The following is a 24,215-nucleotide window of genomic DNA, read 5'->3' as shown; positions in this document are numbered from 1 at the left end:
CAACAGTGAATCAGTGGGCAGCGGACATAAAGCATTCCAATTAAAGTACTTAAGTAATCAGAGGCCCATTGATGAGTATGGAAATATTTGTTGCATTGTATTTCGAGTTAGCAAATTTTTCATGAAAGTAGTTTTCCTCTTGGCATTCAAAAATAACAGTCAAAGTTTACAATAAGTAAATAAAATAATTGTGAGCATACTCCATCAACTGAACAGCAGAGTTAGAAACTAATTAAAAAGAGTGATCCCAAGAAAGTTTGTCCAAATCGAAAATAAACAACAATTGCGTTGATTACTTGATTCTGCGGAGTCATCAACCTGAACAGTTTATATCGATTCGCATCCAAATCGTACAGCTTTAAGACCAGTTAAGGCTGGAATTTGAAGCTGAATCTAACAATATCTGCATTAAATGAACTCTGATATCAAAAAGTGGGTAACTAATGGTCTATATGCCTAGCCCAATTTATTTCCCTGCATCGCGAATCAGTTGCTGGAGTATCCCAAATATTTGTTGAGTATTCTTTCGCCTTCAGCGGTAGCTTAAGCTTAGGTTGTGGTTTGAACTTTGTACAATGTTTAGGGTTAAATGTTACGGCATAAGTTAGCTTTAAACATTAGAGTCTAGGTGTTAGCCCGCCTTAGGTTGCCTCCGCCCTTGGCTCCCTCCGCCAAGAGCGGCTTAGAGCGGCTCCAGGGCCGCCGGCCCATGTGGACTGCCCTCCAGTTTGCGCCAGACCACGTTGCACATCTCGCGGACCAGCGCCTTCTCGCCATCGTCCATTTGGTCGAGTGCGCTCCCGGCCAGGTTGCCTATGCGATCTCGCTCTAGCTGCTCCCGCACCTCGAGCACCTGGAGGGCGCGGACCACCGCCTCTGGGCGCCCGGCAATCGGCTCCGGCATTTGGATAGCAGCTGCTGCCGCCGCTGCAGCGGCCACGATGTCTTGCTGCTGCTGATGCTGCTGCTGCTGTTGCTGCTGGTGGGGCGATGCTGCTGATTTGGTTGGAGTGGCTGCAGATGTGGCCGTTGGCGTCGGCGTGGCCTGCGGCGTGGGCGTCGTCGGCTGCTGCAGGTGTGCCGTGGGCGTAGTGCGCTCCTCCTCCAGTTGCTGGATTCGGCGCTCCAGCGAGCGCACATACTGAAGCGTCTGGTCGTTCAGCGTGTGGGTATGACGTAGATCCTGTTGGGAATCAAATTGACATAGCTATTGGGTCATGTTCTTATTGGGGATTTCTCTCCTTTCGCACCTGGGGTAGTTGCCGCTGCTCTGCATAGTTCCTCAAGGCGGTGATGGTCTCATCTGCATTCGTGCTGGAGCTGGAACCATCGCCGTCATCTCGAAGCGCATTTCTGGTGGCTGCTCCGCATCCGGCGCACAGCGCATTGGCCGCCACATGGGCACGCTCCTCGTCCAAGTAGAGGCACAGCTCCTTGAGCTCCAGATTATCGGTGATTAGCTCCTGCTGCTTATCATCCAGCTGACGTAGTTTGTTCTGCAGAGAGGAAGGTCATTAGTATTCAAAGAGCTGGAGTGCTGTTGAAGGCTTAACCCACCTGGTACGCGGCCACCTCCTGTCGCATCACGCTGGCTGTGTATCGCCCAAATCTCTGCCATTCCCGCGCCAGCTTGCGTCCCTTTTGCCGGTCGTCGTCCAGGAAGCAGCACAGATCTCGCAACTCCTGGTTGTCGTCCAGCAGACGCTGATTCTGCTCCTTCAGGGCACGCAGTTCATTGACCAGCGACTGCAACTGGCGGTTCTGCTCGGCGGTCAGACGACCACCGCCATTGGCCGTGGGTATTCCCGTGCCGCTGGACGTGACCGAGGCATTGGGCGATGGGTGTTCCTGGTCCGGCTTGCGCACAAACTTCAGCATATCCTTCGCTCCCGGCTGGTGTGCTGGCAGATATCGCGACTGCTGTTGCTGCTGTTGTTGCTGCTGTTGCTGTTGCTGCTTGACGGAGTCGGGAATGTAGATGCTAGATAGCTGGGGGATATCCGGCGGATATTTGAGTGGCAAGTGGGGCTTGAGGATCCCTGTGGCCGGCTGAGGCGGTGGCTGGTATCTCGGCGGTATGGAGTGGGCGGGTGCCGGTGCCTTCAGCTGCGGGCTGCGCAGAGATTGCTGCTGATGCTGCAATTGGTAGTGGAAGCTGCGGCGCTGCTGGCCGGCTAGATTGGGCAATTCTTTAGCGGGTTGCTGCTGGATGGGCAGGCGGGAAGTCAATGCCTGCTGCTGCGTGGAGTGCGGCTGGTGTATCGTGGCCACAGTCTGCAATTGATGTGATTGTTGCTGCTGCTGCTGTTGCTGTTGCTGCTGGTGCTGATGTTTTTGGGCTGCCGTCTGAGCTGTTGGCGTTGGCGTTCCGCTTTGTTGCTGCGATGAGTGTGGCTGGTGGGGATTAGTGGCTCCTCCTGTTGCTGGCAGCAATGAGCGTCGCTGCTGGATTTGTTGCTGTTGCTGTTGCTGGTGCTGCTGCTGTAGTTTGTTAATTGCCTGCGTTGCTGCCTGACTTTTGCCCACTATTTTGTCAACGCTATTTATTTTTATCAAATTATGGCCCAAAGTGGTTGTTTCGTTTGTTGCTGCTGCTGCCGCGTTGTTAGTTAATGACTTCTGTTGCTGCTGCTGCTGCTGTTGATTGCCGGACATTTTCGTGTTGGTTCCTTGTTCGCCTTGTGTCGTTTCGGTGTTCCGTCCTCTGCCCGTCCCTCGCCTCTATTTTCCGGAGTCTATGACCTCGCAGTCATATTGTCAAGTCACTGCAAGATAGCACACAAAAAATGGGCAGGGCATTAGCGAAAATCTTAAGTGGAAAAAGCTATAGGCCAGCAATAAATCAAGCCATTGCTCGGTGTAATTTATGCGACAGCCGAGGGCACGCCGCCGGAGCAGCATAATTAAACCTCCATTAGACTGCCGCGAGACGCTGATAGAAAGTGAAATGAGCATTTATCGCACCACTGGAGCCATGACATGGCACACGAGGCGGGCACACACGTCCACGTCCACGTCCTCGCCACGGAGTGCTCAACAAAGTGCAGCGAAGCGTCGCCGAAATGTCGCCAGCACACGGAGAAAAAGGGTCCCCCAACTTATGATATATATGATATGATCAGTTCATATTACTAATGGCATTTCTATGTTGCTACAAACTGAGAGTTGCAATTAGAGTTCTTGCAGGACATCCCATCATAAGTGTTCTTATGCCATTTTTGATGTTAAAAGTATCTTGTGGCCTTTAAGGACTCTTATTTCTTTCGGTGTAGCAAAGGGAACATGTCGTTCGTCTCCGCTTTCTGGCTGGGATCGGATGGGCTGGCGCTGAAGCGTCTAATCACCAGATGTGCGTCGACTAAACGGAGGCTTCCGCTTCTGGTTTGGAAACCGAAAGCCAGCCCGATGCACTGAATCACCGCATATCACCGCATTTGTATCTGGAAAGTGAAATTGTTCATGCTTTGATGGATGGCGGCTCTCTGGGGCAGGAAAATTGAAATGTTGCGGAGCTCGGAGATTGACGTGATTATGGTAGTTAGGTAGGGCAATTTGTGGTAATGACAAGATGGGTGTTGCATCAGAACGTTTTAACAAAATATGGTTGGGGTTATATACTTACATATGTAATAGCCTATGCTTGTATTATCGTATCGTATTAATAAAGACTAGTCATCTAACATCTTCTATATGTGTAAGATAGGTGGTATATAGGTTACCATTGAAGCTGTAATATGGCTAAGTTAATAGCCACCGTCGGAGCGGAAAGTAATCAATTTCATTTAAATGCAGAGAGGAACATCTGCATATCAGTTACAGCTGACATATGCCGTAGGTGGAACCTAGCCACTTCTTCCCCTTTCGAGCTATTTAGGCTGTCAACTTGTCCAAGGACTCCCCCTTTTTGAACGCAAACATCACATCAGGGTGAGAGAAATGACAACAGGTGTGAAATGTAAGATGCCCGCGAAAGAATTTACAAAAGGCGACCACTTCCCCTGAGAGCACCAAACTCATTCAGATCTTCGGGGTATGCGGGAATTACAGCAGTACCCATCCAACGAAATAAAAAAGAATCCTACAAAAACAATAAGAGACTGGGGAAACATTGCGAAAATAACAAAGGAATGTGGCGAGGCCTGGTCGAGGTTGGGCCCTTCATTGTTGCACCCAGAGACCCAGACACCCGGGGTCTGAAGCACACACAAATACGGCTCCGCTGGACAGTCAGTGGGATCTGTGGCATTCTGGAAAGAAAACTTACAAAACAAGGCAACTGTTGTAAATCATCGAATTACCTCAAAATAATAGCAATCGCTCTCAGCCCTTTTGGGGGGCCTGAAATTGGCCAAAAGGAAAAACGAAAATGCAAAGCGAAGAAGGGAAAAGTGAAGTGTCAAGAAGGCAACTATTCGGATACCCTTTTTTATGGAATGCCGCCATCTGAGGAGTCTAAAAGTATGCAATAATATGTAATATCAGATGTTGTACACAACTACTACTCTGTGTCTAACTTTCCTCAGCTTCCTTTAATTATAGTTTTCTAATAAACTTAATTTCCTTAGTAAGCGATGCAAGGCGCTTCTTCTTGCAGAAAGCATCGCAAGAATGCTAGTACCCTTCAGAAAGGGTATACAAAACAATGCAGTAACTCTTCTCTCAAAAAAGTGGAGGGAAGAACGGAGAACGGGGGCCAGATCTTGAGTCACAGCCTCAGCCGAAAAAACTCAGTCCCGTTGGCGTAGTTTTTGGCGACTTGCGAAATGAAGAAACCCTCCAAAAAACAAAAAACTTCGTGTGTCAGTTACGCTTAATGAGCACAAATATTGCTCTGGTTGTTGTTGTTAGCCCGCCCGGCTATTGTTGCTTTTGGTGTAGATTTACTGGCTTTGATTGCCATGCCGTGTGCAAGTTGAAACTGGGATCCAGTCAGTCCCCGTTTGGGTGCCCAGTCCGATTGTGAGGCTCTGAGCTCTGAGCTTCGAGCTCGATTTCAATGAAGACGAGTCTCGGTCTCCCAGTCGGAAATGCCAATACTTAACCCTCAACTGCCCCCCGGACCCATTCGCGGCCAGCAATTCTCCCTTTTTTGGCCGGGGCCATGGGAAAACGAGGGGAGACATCAAATGAAAAGCTTCGCGGGCAGCAAGTAATGATGAAGGAGTGAAATTTAAGTTGCGAGTCACAGGAAGAACTCGGGATACTCTAACTATGAAAATACTAGGTTAAACCAGTTGGCATAAAGTGCTTTTAACTATTTAATATTTCTGAAAGAAAACATACCTAATAGTTCCCTAATTAAATCAGCAGACGCCCTGTAATTATGGGTTTCAGTGACTTATTAGCCACGAAGTCACGATCTATAATCTGCTGATCTATAGCCCAACTTCTGGGGCCCACAAAGGAACCCCTAGGGCAAGGGTAGACCCATAAAAAGCCTTCAATTTGTAGCACATGTACACATACTGCGTCTTAACCTTCTCCGACTTCCCGCCTTAACCCCTTGCGAACCGAAACGAGTCCCCTTTCCAGCAAATAGCGAATCATCACCTGGTGCCTGAAGTCGAGTCGAGGGTAAATAATAAAACCGAAAAAAAATAATAAATAAAAATGTACACATTTCAATATGCGTGTACAAGAGCGTGTTTGGCCTTCGGCGATAGATATGTATGTCCAACGTATTTACTCGTTTGTTTTTACCTTTTATAATTTAAATATTCTACCACTTTATGCGTGAGGGCGTACCTTCCATCGCCTCACAATTCTGTTCCTTTCGCTAATAAGCTTTTGATCTGGCCAAAACCTAACCTGGCTTTGAAGTGGGCATGGGCGTTGGCCTCAGCTCGTTTTGGCCAATAACAAATTGCCATAATTAGTGCCATTTTAATAAGGGGTTCCAGCTCACAGCTCTCGCCCAGCTCGATGTAAATGTGAATTCCCCCAACGAGTCGAGAATTATATTCCCCGGGGGCTTCCGATTCTCAAACAGGAGGAGGTGAAGGTGAAGGTGTCGGAGTGCAAAATTATGAAAATTACTTTTCCCACCACTTTGTGGGTGGCTTCTTCAACTGGGAGACTGGGAACGCGCAACCTCCAGCTCTCGACAATGGACAATAAAACCAGAGTGGCACACAAAAAGCATAATAAGCTTTTAATGGGTCTAGCCATGAATTTATTTGTTATAGATGGCAACTGTCAGATACAAGCCAAGTTAATGGAAAACATCTTGAAGGGTTAAACTGAAAGTTACACGCAAGAAGATCAAGTAGAACAATAACTGGTAGCACGATATGCAAAGGAAGTGGATGTTATATTATAATTGCAAGGAGAGTATGGATAAGTTATTACTTTAGTACTCTTACTTCAGAAATAAATATGACATGGAAATGATATTTTTCAACAAATCAACTTCGTGTCAATATTTTTCGCAAAGCCAGCTCTTTAAAAGTAATGATGAAGCAACTTTCCACTGAACTTGATAATCTGTGGCTAGCCATTGAAAATTGCTGTTGATCGCTTTTACATAATCTTCGAATATAATCACTTTTCGCCGATTGAACATTATTTCTGCAAATGACTTTCATCAGCTTGATTTTTTGCTAATCTTTGGCATTTTTATTTATGAAATACCTTTAGGATTGGCCAACGGACCGTGAAACAAGTGTTTAATTAAGGAAATGAGCGTACAGTCAAGTACGCAGACACGCACACGTGCAATCGGTAATTTAATAAACCCAAAACACAATCAGCGAAAAAAATTGGTTAATAAACGCAAAACCAAAGGGGGAGCATAAATAAACATGGACGGATGGATGGATTGGATTGGACGGCTGGTTGAGAAACGCTCAAAGTCACTCAAGGTTAAGAAATCTCTTTGCGCACGCATACGCACACGTATACGCACTGTGGCCACAACTCAACAGATCGCAGGCAATGACAGCTTTTTGGCCTTTTCGAGTGATGACAGCCACGGGCAGAAACCGAGTTTTTAGCCCGCACTGAGAAAGGCCAAAACCGCAAGTCATGTGGGTTAAGTACACTTACTTAACAACAATCCCAAACTGACCGCGCGCCCAGACAATGAAGTCCGTGATGAAAAGGCACAGGCTCTGGTTGTGCGCTATGCTGAATCGCAGGGCAATAGGCCAGAGCAGAGATGGCCAACCAATGATTGCAGGCACTTGCAGGAGGCTGACGTTAATTGGTCAAGAATTAGATCAATCAAAGCAGTGTACAATAAATACAAAATATTATACAGACAATGTGAATTGTCTAGCTAACGCAGAGATTATAAAATGTATCAAACATCAACCCAACTAAGAGCCTAATGCGTATCGAATATGGTTTACAGCAGGAAATGCACCTATATTAATTTTATTTATTTTTTGAACATGGTTATATATTTTCCACCTCAGCCCTCGCCAGATCGCCGCCAACTCCACTTGGCCACCCACAAGCCATGCCGAATGCGACAAGCAAACCTGCACACCCACATCGAAACATAAGAATATGGTAAGTACAGAAAGTCTCCGGATCGGGGCTGCACGCTCCATTGGATTTGGAATTGGCTGCGGATTTGCATTGCACGCACCAGAAGACGCGTGGTACAACGTAACAACACGTCTCCATATATCGTTTTTCAAACGCTGCCCCACAAAAATCCGGGGAAAGCCTGGGGAATATACACTTACATATATATCAAACGCCTTCGCTGCTCGGATCGAATGACAAACGACAAGCGTCGCTGTCGGCGTCGACATTAAGTCATACAGATGACTATGCCTTTAGCTTCGAGGAAAATAAAATAAGTAAGAAACTTTGGCGGAAGAGCGAAAATGTTCGTGAATGAACGAATGAATGAAGCGCAGACACAAAAGGATCCACACACCACACCGCCATTCAAAAGACTTAAGACACAAACTCGCCCCTCGGCCTGAAGTTCCATTTATCAACGGGCTCGGCTTGGGAAGATTTGTAACCATCGAAAGACGATTATGTTGCACGTGACACTTACTCTGGCTCTGGAGTTCTTGGAAAAGAATTCAATCCGGGGACATAGAAATGGATACGCTTGAAATGCATACGCCACGATTATAGACAAAGTCAAAAATGATTTGACTCTAATTTTCAATCGCTCACGAGGAGGCCACCCACAAATTTGTCTTTTTCATGTTCCAGCCACAAAGTTAAAAAGCCATGTGTAGCACAGTAGGCAATACTCAACATCTAAACAATGCAAAAAGCTAACGAGTTAGACAAAGGCAGGAAAACAAAGGCGGGAGGTGAGAGTTAAAACTGAGTGAAGGTTAAGCGATAAGTCAAAGCTGTGTTGGTGGGGGCTAAGTTGATTACCAATGCGGCGGCTTTTCTTAATGAAAAGCTCCAAACTGGAGCAGTAGCTTGGCAAACAGCTGTGGGAATTATAATTTTCAGCTGGCTAATGGAAAGAAGAAAGGGCTTAACGAAAGGGATTAAAAAGACTTGGTGACTTGGGTTTCTGGGAGAGTTCAAGTACAAGCCAAATCATGAATATTTGAATAAATGAAACATGGATATAGACATAAACATTGGCAAAATTAGACCTAAGAAAGCCAAGTTAATTAAAGAATGATAGTAGATTATTAGATTTAAGATCTATAAATTTATATGTTCTTTTTTGCTTTCTCTTCTCCTCTTTTAGCTTCTCGCAAACAAGATCCCCAGGGTTCTAATAGCTAATAATCTGCTTAATTATGTGCTGAGCTGAACAAAATAAAAAATATATAAGACCCTGAACAGAATTAATATGTATGTAAATTGTGTTGCACACATCTTGGATCTTTGGAGGTCTCTTATCTATATTTCATTCAAATCACTCCTAATCGAAGCGACTCAATATTAACCTGAATAGGCATCGATTCAGAGCCACTCCCTGGGCAAATTCGAATACAAATCGAGAAACCATAGCTCTCGCCAATCCCTCAATCGGCGGAATACAACTACCATTTCTCGGCTCTGCGTTGCTATGGTTTATGGGTATCATTTGTGTCAAGTCTGCGTCGCATATTTGATTTTTACGACAGCCGGGTAGACGGGTCCCCGAGTCTCCGAGATTTGTGGACCTCCGACCGCCCGTCGATAGCCATAAACTTGGCCATTTCATGCGCGAAACTCCCAGACAACGGCAAACGCTTTTGTGCAAATTGTTTATGCATGTAAATTACCTGAAACGGACAAAAACTTTGCTAGCAAATGAAAACCAAACCCAAATCGTTTCGGTAACTTTCGAATTTATCGCATAACGAGAATCTTTTGGCGAGAACTCATTACCACGCCCCCTGAAAATCCAAAAATCTAAGGGGGATCTATCTGCAAGCAGTTACAACATTCACATTAACGCAGAACAAGCCGCAAATTGTTGGAATATGCTAATTTTCAAGAGTCGGCGTACGGGGAAACATTAATCTTAAGGCCAGCATCGAATGGAGTGACTTGTAAGTAGACGGCTTGCCAAAAGGTAGAATATAAAAAGCTAGCATCAAGCCGGACTTGATAGAATCCCCTCCTCCTCTTTACCATACATTTTTTCCTATTTTCTGTTGGCCCCGTAACCCAGTAAAGTTCATATGTACAAATATTTAATTATCATCGGGCTAGAGGCGGTTCAAAAACATTCTTCATCAGCAAAACTAAACATTTCTTCGGTTCAAATTTCTGTTTCATCATGCCTCTCTCCACATAAATTAACCTCACAAAATTAATAAAGGGGAATAAATTCATGTATGCTAATGCTTGAATTCTTTTGTTGTCTCTGGCATTTCATTAGTTTTGGGGCTGCTGAAATTCTTTTCAAAATCCGGCCAGCTACTTTCGATTTTTTGTCTTGAATGGCTTTATTTAGAGAACACAAAACCCTCTGCATAGTTAACAATCCCCGAAAATTTTAAATAAACGTGGGCGGCAGAGAGCGCGTGCTCCATATGGTGTGATTCTTGGAGATTACAGGTTGCCACAAGTGTGGGTGGAGTGTCCGGAGCACAATCAATTATATATGGTGGTATTTGACAAGAATTCAGCCTTAGTATTATAAAGTTGGGGGATAATCTTATATGGGATGCATAATTATACCCGTTATTCGTAGAGTAGAAATTCAACAAAATTAAGTTACATATGTCCGCAGACTGAACTTCCAAACTTCATAACTCAACTCATCTAATCTGATTTTGAAGTGACATACCTCTAAATGTTTCTTGCGCAATTCCCTACAAATCTGCATTCAAATTTAGAAACATATTTTTTTTTTTAATTTTTTTGTAATTTTTCTGATGTAAGATGTTGTAGAAATTCAAAAAAGTTAAAAAATGTACCAAGGCTGAAGTTCTGTACTCAATAACTCAACTTATCTTTATCGGATTTTGAAGTGGCATACCTCTAAATGTTTGTGGCGCAATTTTCTACAAATCTGCATGCAAATCTAGAAATATATATTTTTTTAATTTTTTTGTACATTTTCTGATGTAGAAATTCAAAGCAGCTTCTAGAGACATAGACGCAGCGCAAGTTTGTTTCCAAATGTTGACTCGCCCGCTCTAACGGCCACAAACCGCCCAAAACTTTTAAGTTTTTTCATTTTATTATTTTTTCACTAGCTGAGTAACGGGTATCAGATAGTCGGGGAACTGAAAGGTCTGTAATTAAGTTGGGGCTTTAAAGGTTTTAAAATTCACTTTATGTTAGTTATAATGTACATAAATGAGATAATTGATGATGCTATCTGCTAATATTGACAGCGAACATTAAAATATTTCTCCCCCAAGGGCTCTCAAGAGAACGGCCCTAAGAAGGTCACAAATTAGACCAAATTATCCCAATAGAATCAATATAAATCAAGTCACGCGTTGATTTATACCTATGAAAGGTTATCTGGTGCCATCTTCTACTTTTCGCTGTCATAAAAGGGCGACACAACTGGGGTACAGAAAGGAACTGGATCAAACTGTGAATGAGAACAGGGACGATTCATCATTTTCCTACGCCATGGGATTACGAAACCCGAGATAATAATTTATGAAGGCCCTAAAATGTCCTCGACTTTCTCGCCCTTCCTCCCAACTGGGCCTACGTCACGTACAAAAGACGTGGAAAATACACGAAAAATACGTGAGAAGGGCGGGTAGGAAACAATAACGAGACCCGAAAACAAAGCGTTATGTAAGCATTAGCACGCTTTAACCTCCCGCACGTCCAGTTAAATATAAAAACAAAGTCCGGAGCGTGAAGAAACCATAAAAACTACAAACCCAGAGCAATAACAATTAGCGACAGCGGCAAAAGCTGGCGCGCATGCGCAATAAATGCCTAAAGAACCAATTTCCCCACCGATTCCTCAGGCCCGTCCAATTAAATTTCTATTAATTTTTTACCAATAATAAGGCCCAGGCGGGCAATGCCATAAAAAGCGGAAACCATTAAAATGACTCTGAGAATCTCACTCGACTGAAAAGGAAGGGGCGCGGTAGGAATTCTATTTCCTTTCTTGGGCACAAAAGCCGCTTACAGCCGCACTTCTTTTGTCTGCCAGCGCAACAAACTTCCGGATTGAACGGTCTATTCAAAGACCCGGGACCCAGGAAGGAAGGCACTTGGTGGGCTTAGCCCAAAGCGATATGCTGTGGAAAGGGAAGTGTTACACATCGGAGGTGAAACTGCGTTCCAGCTTTTCCACGCTGAATTTATGAACTAATTAAAAGACAGTTCCTATCGGGCGGCGATGAAAAGAGCAATATGTGGGGTAACCCAACACCAATACGGTATGTGCACTGCAAAAAATACTACAAATATGTATCTTCAAATACCTTTTAAAAACAAGCAGAGGAAACATCTCTAAAATTTATATCAGTACATTAAATGCATGGCAACATTGCAGTTGGTATACAGAGAATTGAGCAACGTAGGAGATGCGATATCAGATCGAATTTCGCCCAGTGTTCCTTTTGGTCACTGAGCCATGTCGATCGGCTGTCTTCTCCTCTTCGCAACAGCTGGGCGAGAGGCGAGGTGGCCAGTGGTTGGTTGGTCCGCCGATGGAGGCTGTGTTCTGCCGCTGCTCTTGTTTATAAATCAAGTCACATTAAGTGTAATAATAAACGCAGATCGAGGCGAACTTGAGCCGGTTCTCGGGTTCTCCGTCGATTGGGAGGGGGTGGGGGGCTATATTAAGGCTGTACTGCGGCTGGTGGCGAATTGAATAAGTCATAAAATGGGAGGGCGGGGGGCGCAAGGTGGGAATTAATAAAAATCTGGCCAAATTGTGGCAGCGCGTTCTTCTCCGCTTCGATAATTATGGAGACCAGAGCAAGCCAAAAGAGAGAGGCTTTGGCGGAGCTGGAGAAATGTCAAAACGTACGCTTCATTGCCGTCGCCTGTCTGCTGTCTGCTGTCTTCTGGCTTCAGTTCAGTTCACAGTCTTCTGGTCTCTACTAACGATAACGACAACAAAATGCTGATGGCACAAATTATAGTCAAGCAAGAAAGAAAAACGGAGCCGCAGTTTGAGCTGGAGTTGAAGTTGGAGCTGCAGCTGAAGCTGGTGTTCGGAGCATAAAGTTGGAAAGAGCCGCAGCTGAAGACCGGCAGGCCGGCAGTAGAAAGCAGAAAGCTAGCCAGAAAGCCTCAGTCTTTCGGTCCCCAGTCCCCAAGCCCGCTTTGTCTCGAGCCCCACAATTTCCGCCATTTATGACAGTCACAAATCGAGTTACACTCACATACCCGCCGCCTTGACTTTGTCTATAGCTATAGCTGTGGCTTTGGCTCGGGCTTCAGATTCAGCTTTAGCTTTAGCTTGGCCTCAGCTCCAGCCCCAACTTCAGATTGAGCCTCTCCTCCGGAGCGCCGCGTACTTTCTAATTTCTAGGCGCACTTTTTCACTCGATGCTCTGCCGCCTGGCTGCCGTTTTTGATGTTTAATACCCTAGAAAGTGGAGGTGCTTATGAAACTATACTTGCATTCGCTCAATATTGTTACTTCAACTTTTGGAATGAAACTTTGAAGTTACTATTTTTCATACTTTGGGCTGGGCTTCAAACAAGATGTTTGTTTTGAAATGGAAATGTATTTGAGCTAACTGCGTATCCAATTGTAGTGTACGCCATATTCGGCGTCAGTGGGTTGCATTTATTTACCAATATGTTTATTGTCGTTACTTTCTGTTGAACAAACAAGTTTTTTGGTATTTTCTTATTGTCCATCTCTCGAGTCTCCGCCAAGTGTTAATGTTCATTTGTGCATGCGATACTCACCAAATTGCATGCAATAGAAATTTGTTGTCGAGGTCGCACCGCTCCGGCAAACGAGCATCAAAACAGACTCAATGCCGCCACTCGGTTCCGTTGATACCCCGGCTGCCCCAGTCCGCCAGCCCAGATGTCGAACCCCGATCCCCAATCACCACTGTAACCATAACCATTCACAATGCCAAAACGGCAGCAGCGGAGAAAAACGGCGCTTTTGGAGGAGGTTTTTTGGTAGCTAAGTGATGGGAGGTCAAATCAGTTACAGCTACGTGAGGCTGTTTTGGGCCAACAGGAGAACGTTTTGGGCAGAAGCAGAGCGAATGGAAAGTAAAGAAGGGGCCTCCTAATGAACCTCAAGTGGAGCACCCCTCGAAACGAGCGGAAAATGGCGAATCCCATGCGATTCGAGACCATTTGATGATCTAATGTCCGTTCCAATCGACTGGGCTCATTTACATTCCTGAGACATTTATGTCGAATGGGACCGATTGCCTATTACAATTAGATGTGCAGATCCCATTTGGTGTGCAATTAAATCTGGCATCTCTTGCTTGTGCTTAGAGAAAATAGATCAGGAAGCGTATCGTTGCATCTTTTACCTAACTACAACCTACTAGTTTTTATCAGAAATAAAATATCATGATCATGTCCCATGAAGAAGACTTGCACTTATCATTTGCGGTCTTCTTTATCTGATTTACATGCTCAGAACATGATTTGTCGCTCTATAGATCACTTATCATAGTTTTCAACCGGTTCCGTTTCGATCATTTCTGGAATTTATAGCATCCCGAGACGAGACTTGTTTTTATACCAATGCATTCTGATACAGTTATTCCGATTCAATTTTCCCGGCAGATGCTTAGAATATTTTTTTAGATTTCAGTAATTTAGTGGAGCTGCACTCGAGACGCCCCCTTGTGCTTCCTCGTGGGCCGGAGCCACATACTCATGACCGTTTGTCATTTCCAGAGGCGCGCCAATTGCCAGAGTGGCCTGCGAAGTATTTCTGCGCTCGCTGTGTGAGAAAATGTGGCCAAACGGTTAATAACAGGGGAGTTGGTTGGCCGAAAGGGGGTTTCCTCCAGGTTTGAAGGGGAACGGGGGCTGGAGGGTGCGGCGACCGCAGAAACGGCAGCAACAGTCAACATAACTGAGCCCAAAGGAAAAGTCACAGTTGCGTTCAAAAGAATAGCACCAAAAATGACACTCAAGAAGCCTAATGCTTATGTAGCACATACAAATAGATCATCATTATAAATTTAAATAATCATTTTTGGGATATATGATGTGCAAAGAACATTGCAGCTCGCAAAGCGAAGCTTTTAAATTAACCTACTTCTAGCATTCCCACCGCCACTATAAGCGTGCAAGTATGTGACCATGTGGAGGAGATTCCAGCGATGGCTGCCGGGACAGGAAACTTAAACTAGTTCTAGTTCTACTTCGAGTATCTGGCTTCTGGCCGTTCCACAAACTGGGACACTTGTTGCGCCAACTTGGACACTCGTTGGCTGGATGACTTGGCTTGGCCTGCCCTGGCTTGCCAGCAATCAAACTGGCAGCCACAGCCTCGAGATGACAAAGAGCCGAGGCTTCCCACGCAGCAGTCACTCCCATGCCGCCCCTATCGCCCCTGCCACTCCCACGCGTCCAATGGCCGAATCCCGAAGGCCCGGAAAAGAGAAGCCAGCCTAAATAGTCTTAATGGACCATGAAGAGCCCGCGGAGACGTAAAGATCAGAAGAACACCAAACACCAAAGAGATTCTGCAGATGGCGGCAGGCGCGCGTAAATCTCGAAGACGCCCAATTAAACAGAAAGATATATATGGTGCTTATAGGAATATAAAAAGCGAGACGACACACAAAACAAAATCACCAGCGAGGAGGACAGAAAGCGAAAGAGTGAACGGATCGCCTGACGGCGATGTTGGCGTGGATAAGCCCAAAAGAAAGTTTTCTTTCATTGACAAAAATTTCTTACTCGACTGCGCTGTCTTTTATTCTCCGCCGCGTACAACGAACTTGGCCTCAGTTGCCCACGGGCGCGGATCTTAACCCATTAAGATGCCGGGCCAAGTCAGGAGATTCGTGTAAATACAGCTGAAAAGCACACAATTCCTTAAGATTCGAATGGCCATAAAGGCTTAAGAAAATGAGTTTTTACCTCGCAGCTTGAACAACAATTATTTAATACCCAACTTAGCCCTCTTTGTCGGAGAAGTAATAGAGTTAATAATTTTATAACTATTAATTAGTAATCAAGTTTTCCTAATTCAGGCGATGCCTGGCTGTTGAATTGTTTGTGGCATTTGGCCAAGTTTTCCCAACTGCAGCATTCTCCTTTCCATTTAACCCATGGAAAAGGCATTTGCATTTCTTGGCCGATTTCTCCCTTTCGCGTTAATGGGTTAATGCTGCTGGTGCCTGGCATTAGTTACACTTTTCCGATACACGAAATTGACTTTACATATTTCAGGCAGCGGGCGATGTAACAGGTTGTTGGGCGCCATCTCTTTCGCTCTCTCGGGCATTTCGTTTCGAAACGGTGGCGTCGCTGCTTTTACCTGTTGCATGCGGCGTGGTTGTTGCTGTTGCAAGAGCACCAGCTTCGGCAGCAACAACAACGGCGATGCTGCAGCGTAGTCGGTTTTCGCTGCTGGTTTTGTTTGATCTTGTGTCTTATTGTTGCGCGTTGTCGTGTATCTTTCTGCCTGTTATTTGTTGCTTTCCTCGGATGCGATACTATCGCTATCGCTCCTGCTGCCTCTCTTTCTGGCCCGACCCCCCTTCTCAGCCCGTCTCACTTACACAACCAAGCGACTGTTGAATTTATTGGCGCATATAAATGCCTCAAAATTGATGTTATTGTCGTCCGATATTCCTTTTCATTTATCCCTCCCCTCCCCACCCCTCCCCACCCTGACCCAACGCCTCGCTGGCTCTTTCCTTTGTTTGTGTCCTGCTTGTTTTGGAAATTGATTTTTACTCGGACTTTTATGGCCGTAGTGGCCGAGCGATAAGTGGAGGAAAAACCCGCCTTCGGTTGGGCACTGTGGAGGGAAAAGACAAAAGACCAGAGACCAGAGACAAAAGAAGAACAAATAGGCAAGGTGGGCGTAGCGCTGACAAAGTGGGCGTTCCCTAAGAGAATAGAGCAATTTTCGGGATCGAAGGGAAAAGTGGGGGCAATGAGTTAATTTCCCGTGGGCCGAGGACCATGGATTTTCAGCCGACTGACGTGGGCTTGGTACACATAGAGAAGTATTGATTCAATGTTTTTCAATAGCCAAAGAGTCTGCATTGAGCATCTTACAAGTGGGTTATTATGTACTAGGATGATGACAATACGCTAGGCATTTTGTACCTTTGCTATAACATTTATATAATAAATTAAACAAGCTGTTGTGAACTTGTGTTCAGTTTTCTGTGTGGAGAAACGTGGGCAGGGAAAATGGCAAGTTTGGCCAATCTAACAGTAAAACTCACCTTTAGCGAATGTTTTTTATTCCAATCCGATCGCGCGCTCTCTCTCTCTCTCTCTCTCCTCTCTCCTTCTAGCTCCTTCTCTCCTTTCAAAACAAATCACAAATATTTGCGCATGCGCGACTGCGCATTCCAGGGATACAGATACACACACACACACACACTTGCACACAGGCGCACTCGATTCCGGCGTTTGTTTTGCGGCTAATTGTTTAAACAGCGCAGATTATTCTTCACACTGCCTGTATTTGTTTGTTCATCGGCTATTTTCGTTTGTTTTTGCTACGCACGAGCAAATTTGCAGCGCACACGCAGCCGAGAATTCGCGCAATCGCTTTTTCCTGTATGTATCTTTTATTGGCCGCAGATCGCGAGTTTTCATGCCCTTTTCGAGAGCCCAAAAGACGCGTCGCCTGCTGCGTTTCGCGAACTATTTTCGGTTGGCTAGAAGCCCGTGAAGGCGGTTTTAGCCGGTGTTCCTTGCACTTAAAAACACTCAAGCGGCGCTCGCAACTCAAGAACAGAAAGTTGGCGAGAATGCGGGCGGTGTAGTTAGTCGCCTAACTGCGAATGTTTCGCATCCAGGGCGGGGAGAAGTGTATCATAATTTATGCGATAATTAACAATAAAAATAAATACAACGCGATGTTTCAGCAAGCGATGCGCACTTTTGTGTTTTTGAACGGCAAACGATCGCAACGATCGCAGTTTTGTGACTGAAAGCGACCGATTTCTAGAGATGAGTTTTCTACAAGCACAGTGAGTGCTGTCGACTATCGGTGTTTTGTAATCGACTAAATTATCGGAATGGAATAGGTTTGGTTCGGAGCATGGATATTAGTCAGTCAATATATTTTAGAACATTTTCAAATTCAAAAGTGTACGTTAATGTTCCACACGAAAATGTATCTTGGATCGTTCTTTTAACAAGTGTAATCTTGAATATCCTGGCAAGCTTACGTGTAATCGGCTGGTATATATATTATTACTACAGCTTTGAACATTCAGCCATAGACCCAGTGTATTCCAGTGCCGGAGTTATCCTCATATATTGCTGCTAGACCCCAAATGGAGAACTCCCGTAGTCCCCCATAGTCGAAAACGGAAAACTGTTGCTCAGACTCAGACAACTCCACACGCTTCATCGATCTTGAGTCCCCGCAGAATCCACCGTGTAGGCCCACGATGCACGAGAAGAAGTTGTACCCAATGAGTCCTTTTGACTCCTCTGGTGGCAGCCACGTAACGATTTTGTTCATAAAGTCATGCCGAACGTCGGATGTGCACACCACTTCTGGCAGTATGTCCTCATAACAACACTTAAAGCCCCAATAGTCGGATGCCCAGGAAGTGGGCACCAGCAGAATCAGTAAGCTCGTCCGCCAGTCCATGTCGACGGACGTGGAATGGCAATCTTTCACTGGAGCGGTGGTACTTATGGGCGCATCATATCAGCGCCAGATGTCAAAGTCCAATAAACCCCGCTATCAAGTAAAGTGCTCCTCTAGGTAATCCTCGAGTGGAGCTTTCTCCTGTGGGAGCACGTCAAGCCGTAAGCCTGGTTAGGTTATATTTTTTAGATAACCTAATCAGTTGCGAAGTTTATAAACAAATAATTGTTATCTCTCTGGGCTGTGCATTTACTTGGACCAATTTAATACTTTCAAGTTGGCTTTACATAACTTGTGTAATTTGATCTTGCTTATGTATGTACATAAAAGCATAAAATATATTGCAAAAATACATATGTTTACATGGTATGTGTGATATATAATTCTCTCTATAAAGGTTGTAAATCTTGCGTACGGCTGGTAATTAGAATATTTGTTTACATCTGAACACTTAATATCCACCGTCCTGATCCATCTAAAACTTTTAACTTTTAACCTAAATCTAGCTGTTTGACGCGTTGAGTGTTTCTCGCTTCTTGTTGAGTCCATGTGCATTGGTTTGTAAATCTGTTCAAAACTGCATTGTTCGTTAAAATGGTTTTTTAAAAATATAAATATCGATAATTTAACAGGTAAAAAGAATAATTTCGTACGAGTAGCTGGTTAAAACAAACAAAGGCTAACAAATCTGTAAAATATGTATACACAAGCTGTCTGCTCCAAGCGATCATAAAGAACCCTGCTCCGTGACCAGCACCACGCTCTGCTCCTGCGCAATGGCAGCCAGCTCCTTGAGCCACTCGTCCATGAGCACAGCGCATAGGGCCAAGTCGCGGGACCGCTCGGTGCCACTCGTGCTGGCGATGATACCCATGGAGGCCACCGAGTCCAGGGACGCCGGCTCCGAGTTGAAACCACCCGTCGACGGGCCGCCATCCAGGCCGTGCAGGGTGCTCGCCGAGTGGGTGGTTGTGTTCGACTGGGCGGAGAGCGTTAGAGTGGAGCCTGCGATGCTGCTGTTGCTTCCCGATGCGGCTGCCGATGTCGCGGTGGCTCCTGTGCGTGATGCTCCCGCTTGGGGCTGCGTACTTAAGCTGGTCTCGCATGTGCCTGCGGATGTCTGTGCTTGTGAAATGCCTCTTCCATCGTTGCTGGCATTATTCCCCACCAGATTCGAGGCAGCTCCTAAAAATTGAAGTGGGGATTAGCAACCGTTCATGGCTTTACTGACCTTTTGGGTTAATGAAAGAGGAACAACAATAATCACATGTATATATGGGATTCCACAAATGTTTTTATACTCTACTTCGAACTAGTTTTTAGTGGAAAGCATTATGTACAAAGCTCTACGAAAATAAAGATACTACGCACAAATATTAACAAGACTATGCCATATTGGGTTAGGTTTGATTAAAACTTTAAATATTTTATCAAGCGTGAAATATTTACCGGTGAAGAATGCGTAAATTTGTGATAAGCCAGATGAAGCTAAGATTTTTTTGATTTTTTTCGATTCGATAAAAATAAAGAAATAAAAGAAATTAATTTATTATAAACGATGCCTTCGGGCATTTTACAGAGATGTGTGTCAACCAAAGAAAGCCCTGAATGAGACCTGTTTACTATAATTCCATTGGTAGTAAGTTCACTTAAATGCTTTAATGATTTGGCAGGTTTACTTTACATTAATCGGAAATGAATCAGGCTAATGCAGGGCTCAAGTGTAAACGTGTAAATGTGTTTTTGTGAGTGAAGTGTGTGTAATTTGACCCAAAACCAACTTTCTTCCAACATCCAACGCTGCAGACTTGTAAACTGTTGGTAATATCTAGTTTGTTTGCTTGGTTTTTCTTTTGAAAAATATAGAAGTTGTGCAAGAGTGTGACTGAAGCAGGTAACCGATCCAGTTACTCACCGGAGGAGCCATTGGGTGGCGTTGTGGACGTGGACGCAGACTTTCTGCTGAACATGCTGGTGATGGATTTGCTGATGCTGCGCCGCTTCTTGTCACTGCGCTTGAACGGATCGTAGGCACTGGTGGGCGTGGCCTGCACGGGCGTGGCGGCCGAGAGGGTCGCGTAGGAGTTCGTTACCATCTGTTGCTGCTGGCTGTGATGCATTGGAGAGCCCTCGTTGCCCTTGCGCGCGTTCGCCAAGCGGAACTCTCGATCTATCAGTGACGAACGCGCCACATCAATGATCTCCAGCGAATCCTCCGTCACTGGCAGCTCGGCATCTATCTGCTGCTTCAGAATGCGCAGCACCTGGTGAAACGAGGGCGTATCCGAGGTGATGGCTATGTCCGAGCGCAGCAGCAGCGAGTGAATCAGCGGCAGTGGATACCAGGCCAAGCGAGTGATCAGCCCGGTCAGGTGGAGATTGACGTACAGCGAGTTGCTCGTAAAGGTTTGCAGTTTGCCCCAAATGGCATTGAGAAAGGGACCTGGAGTTGTAGGAACATAGCAATTATACGGATTTGAGAAGTGCAAGTTAGTTCTCACCTAAGCTTACGGTGCCCTGCGCAAACAAATCTTCCGAGAAGTCAAGATCCGTCAGTATTAATTCGTTGCGATTGTTGTTCGAAGTGCGCCATGCCTCCCGTTTGCCGGATGCACCCAGAACGCTGCTGAGGCTGCTGCTATTGTGATCCAGATCGGCCTCACTGGCTGTGGTGGCCAGAGTTGTATCCGTGGCCTCGCTTTCTTCGTCCGCTGGTCGCCACTTGAAGGATTCGTAGCCGCTTGACTCGCCAATCGACTGCAAGCTATCCAGCTGCTTCTCACCCGTCTCGTTGGCAGCAATGGGACCGCCACCGAACTCACTGAAGAACTGGCGCGCCAGTTCCAAGGCGTGGGCGTGAACTCTTCCTTGCCCATGACGGGGCCACTTTTGGTAGCGATAGCTGTTCGCCCACTTAAGGCAATCCCTTTGACACTGGGCGATCCGCCAATGAGCCTCGAAGAGATATGCCTGGATATTCGCATACAAACTATCACCCGTGTGCACTCCGTAATAGTTCCAGTTGGCTCCAATCGTCTTGCTCATGACCGGAGATGGGAGACTCGGCAGAGGCGTCAGATCGCTCACCACAGGCTCGTGGACACTCTTCGGTCTGGCCAGATCTCTGGCCCTCTTCATCACATCGGGCGAGAGGTCCAGGAAGAACTCACTGCTATTCAAATACGGATCGATTTTGTTGATCTTGTGGCGATGTGAGATGGGCACATGCTTGCCGGGCAGCATGAACTTGAGCAGCAATTCCAGCATGAGGTCCTCGCAGTGCAGGCCCAACAGGGTGTCAAACAATGCCATCGTAACCATGCACAGGTTGGCATCGGGTGAGTTCAGCCGCTCGACCAGAGCATCAAGTATTCGTTCGCCGTCAAACTTTTCCGTATCGAGCAGAAACCGAACGAAGGCCCTCAGCAGTCCGGGCTCCGTGATGGAGCGCAGGATCAGGTCCAGGTACGACATGGCCGAGATTTGCGAGTCGATGTTCGTCTGAAAATGTTTGCCCTTCAGTGTCTGCGAAAATGGAGCGCAAAAAGTTGTTTCGAGATTTCGAGGTGTGTGTGTGTGGTTAGCTACGGGGAAGGAAAAGGCACAAGAAACACACAAGAGACGGAAAGCAGAAGGCGGTGCAGTTCCCTAGATTAAATACGGGTCTTACCAAGAAAGAAGACATTGGTTAAGTATTTCAAATTCAAAATGACCCTCGGGTCTAGATATAAACGATAATTGCATTATATCTCTAGTTTTACGCTTCCTTAACCAATATCTAAATAATGCTCTAGCTTAAGGACAGGACATAAATGATTCGCTTGCAACCAACACCACAGAAATGCATCGAAGACAAATTTTCACGAAGAGAGACCGAGCGAGACGAGACAGAAGCGTGACTTCACTCACCTGAAGGATCGCAGGTCCCAGCACGGGAACAATGAAGCCCTGGTACATGAAGTCCAGCAGCTGCTGCTTAATCATCTCGTGGGCCACCTGCACCACGGCGTTGCAGAACTCGAGGGCGTTCATGAAGAGCGTTAGCTCCGGTATCTCTGTCACATCGTCCGGCGTTATCCGGTGCCAGTCAATGGAGCTAATCTCGATGCTGTTGGGCAGACGCGAGTAAAGACCACCCAGGCCGGTCACCAGCAGCGGGCAGATCGAGGAGTACTGGGCTATGTACGTTCCAATGTTGGAGTTCTTCTGCGAAAGCGCCATGCACAGCAGCAGAGCATCGCGCGCTTGGTGACCTAGACTGCCCTCGCGATGCACGTACGGGATAAGCAGCGAAAATATTATGAAGCTGGAAGTACAAATAAAATATTTATCGGATATTGAAAATACTTATAATAAAGCCTTAGAATATGACAAATGGTATAAGTAAAGTGTAGTCATCATTTATAGTTGGAATATTACAAGGTCAACTTTTTGGACTATTGCCTTATCTGGCTTATTTAGCTACATATATTGCTTTATGAATCATAGTACACATTATCGCTATTCTACTTTATGCTGCAACCACTTGCTTCGAAACTGACTAAATGTACACAAATGTACTATATGGAATGTTTAAAAGTTATGAGCTCACTTGGTAGTAGTTCCGCTCTTGGGTGGCGCCACGTTGCCATTTAATATCTGCTCCTGCACTTGCGTCTGGGCGGAGAAGAAAAAGAGGTCCAGCAGGTGGACATTCTGCATGAGAACCACACACAGCTGGTTCAGCAGGATCACGAGGCGCTTCTCGAGATCGGGCGGAAAGATTTCGCCCTGGCTGGATGCCAGTATCTTGAGCAGGGGTCGCAAGAAGGGCTCGTGGCAGAGCAGCTGGTGGCGCGAGTGGCTGACGAGCAGTTCGTACAACTTTAACTGCTCCAGCCTCACAGCGTTGGCATACCGTCCCGTGGTGCAGGCCCACTCGTACAGCTTGTCCAGCAGATTCTCGCTGAGCAGGAATTCCAGGCAGGGCGCCGCTGGCGGACCACTAGCCTCGGCCGCCGGCAGCGAGACCTTGTTGCAGTGATGCAGTTCCACGAGCAGCAGGGTGACCATGTAGTCCAAGTGGGAAACCACGCCCAGCACGTCGTCGTGCGAGGGCGGCGCACTGTGCTGGATGATCTCGAAGGCCTGCTGCCAGTGCTTGCAGAAGCTGTCGTAGCAGGCGCGCGGATCACAGTCCGTGGCGGCGTCGATGGGTCGCTGCCGTAGTGGACCGCCGTGTCCGGCGGAGGCAACGCCTCCACCGCTGCTCTGGCGCAGCCACATCGTTTTCGGTGCGGTGTGTGTGCGATTCGGTGGCTTTTAGTGGCGCTGGTCCGCTGATAACTGCTCCGTGTGCGTTTCGTTTGGCATGAATTGGTGCTGGCACGCTCTTATCTCTCGTTTTGTGCTTTTGTCCGACTGTGTGAGTGGTGAGTATTTCAATGTTGCCCGCTTTGTAAATATTTAGAAGCTAAAAGAAGACGCACTTTAGTTGAATATTCGCTATTTACTTTTTTCTAATGTTCGGCCCAAGAACAACAAGTGACACACTTACGCACACACCCACACACCTGTGTACGTGTGCCCACCTATTTGGGCACTCAGTGTGGTTGTTGTTGCTGGTGCTCGCTCACCTGATGAATTTGGATTTGATCGTCGTCATCGTCTCTGCTGCTTTCCGCTCTCCGTGCATCGTGCATCCACGCCCATTATGGTTTAGGTGGCCCTTTTTAGATGGGTTTTCACGCTTGCAGCATTCGCAGCGCTTTTTTTTTGGCACTTGGGCAATTACAGTTACAAATACAATTAAGTGGTAGTACCAACACATCCGCAGATTTGCGGACTAGATTTGCGTCCTTGCAGCTCGAATTTCGCGCTTATGACGCGGGTTTTTAGGTCAAGAAAGGGAAGGCAGTCCGGCCCACACTTTATTGCCTCATTTTGCACTATTTTCGTGGGTTATCCAGAGCAATTTTGCGTAAATATTTACAATTATATCTGCACGGAAATAGAAAGTTAGAGATGTGCAGCTACTAGTAAAACATATCGATGTTTCGATTTTACCTGAGCTATATCGAGAATT

At 46.0% G+C, this 24,215-nt stretch overlaps 2 protein-coding genes across 5 annotated transcripts; both read right to left on the bottom strand.

Annotated features, from left to right (window-relative positions):
• Window positions 1-76: 76 nt before the first annotated feature.
• Window positions 77-17,512, bottom strand: LOC6542027 (transcription factor SPT20 homolog). The gene is made up of 4 exons (XM_001968469.3): window positions 16,764-17,512; window positions 1,558-2,765; window positions 1,251-1,496; window positions 77-1,183 (listed from the first exon to the last, which is right to left on the bottom strand). The coding sequence occupies exons 2-4, from the start codon at window positions 2,653-2,655 to the stop codon at window positions 683-685; spliced, it is 1,845 nt and encodes a 614-aa protein (XP_001968505.1). The 5' UTR covers window positions 2,656-2,765; window positions 16,764-17,512; the 3' UTR covers window positions 77-682.
• An 865-nt stretch (window positions 17,513-18,377) lies between these two features.
• Window positions 18,378-24,199, bottom strand: LOC6541324 (UPF0518 protein GG24907). 4 transcript variants are annotated; one of them, XM_001968467.3, is made up of 7 exons: window positions 23,767-24,199; window positions 22,743-23,603; window positions 22,061-22,457; window positions 20,653-21,676; window positions 20,067-20,594; window positions 19,601-19,639; window positions 18,378-19,336 (listed from the first exon to the last, which is right to left on the bottom strand). In XM_001968467.3, the coding sequence occupies exons 2-7, from the start codon at window positions 23,414-23,416 to the stop codon at window positions 18,879-18,881; spliced, it is 3,120 nt and encodes a 1,039-aa protein (XP_001968503.1). In that variant the 5' UTR covers window positions 23,417-23,603; window positions 23,767-24,199; the 3' UTR covers window positions 18,378-18,878. The 4 variants fall into 4 exon arrangements, with proteins under 4 accessions (XP_001968503.1, XP_015015283.1, XP_015015282.1 ...); XM_015159797.2 differs by having other exon boundaries at window positions 20,653-21,652; XM_015159796.2 differs by lacking the exon at window positions 19,601-19,639.
• Between the last annotated feature and the right edge of the window lie 16 nt (window positions 24,200-24,215).

Source organism: Drosophila erecta, unplaced genomic scaffold, assembly GCF_003286155.1.
Source record: "Drosophila erecta strain 14021-0224.00,06,07 unplaced genomic scaffold, DereRS2 tig00000055-arrow-pilon, whole genome shotgun sequence".
Taxonomy (NCBI): Eukaryota; Metazoa; Arthropoda; class Insecta; order Diptera; family Drosophilidae; genus Drosophila; species Drosophila erecta.
This window is presented reverse-complemented; position numbering and strand designations above follow the sequence as displayed.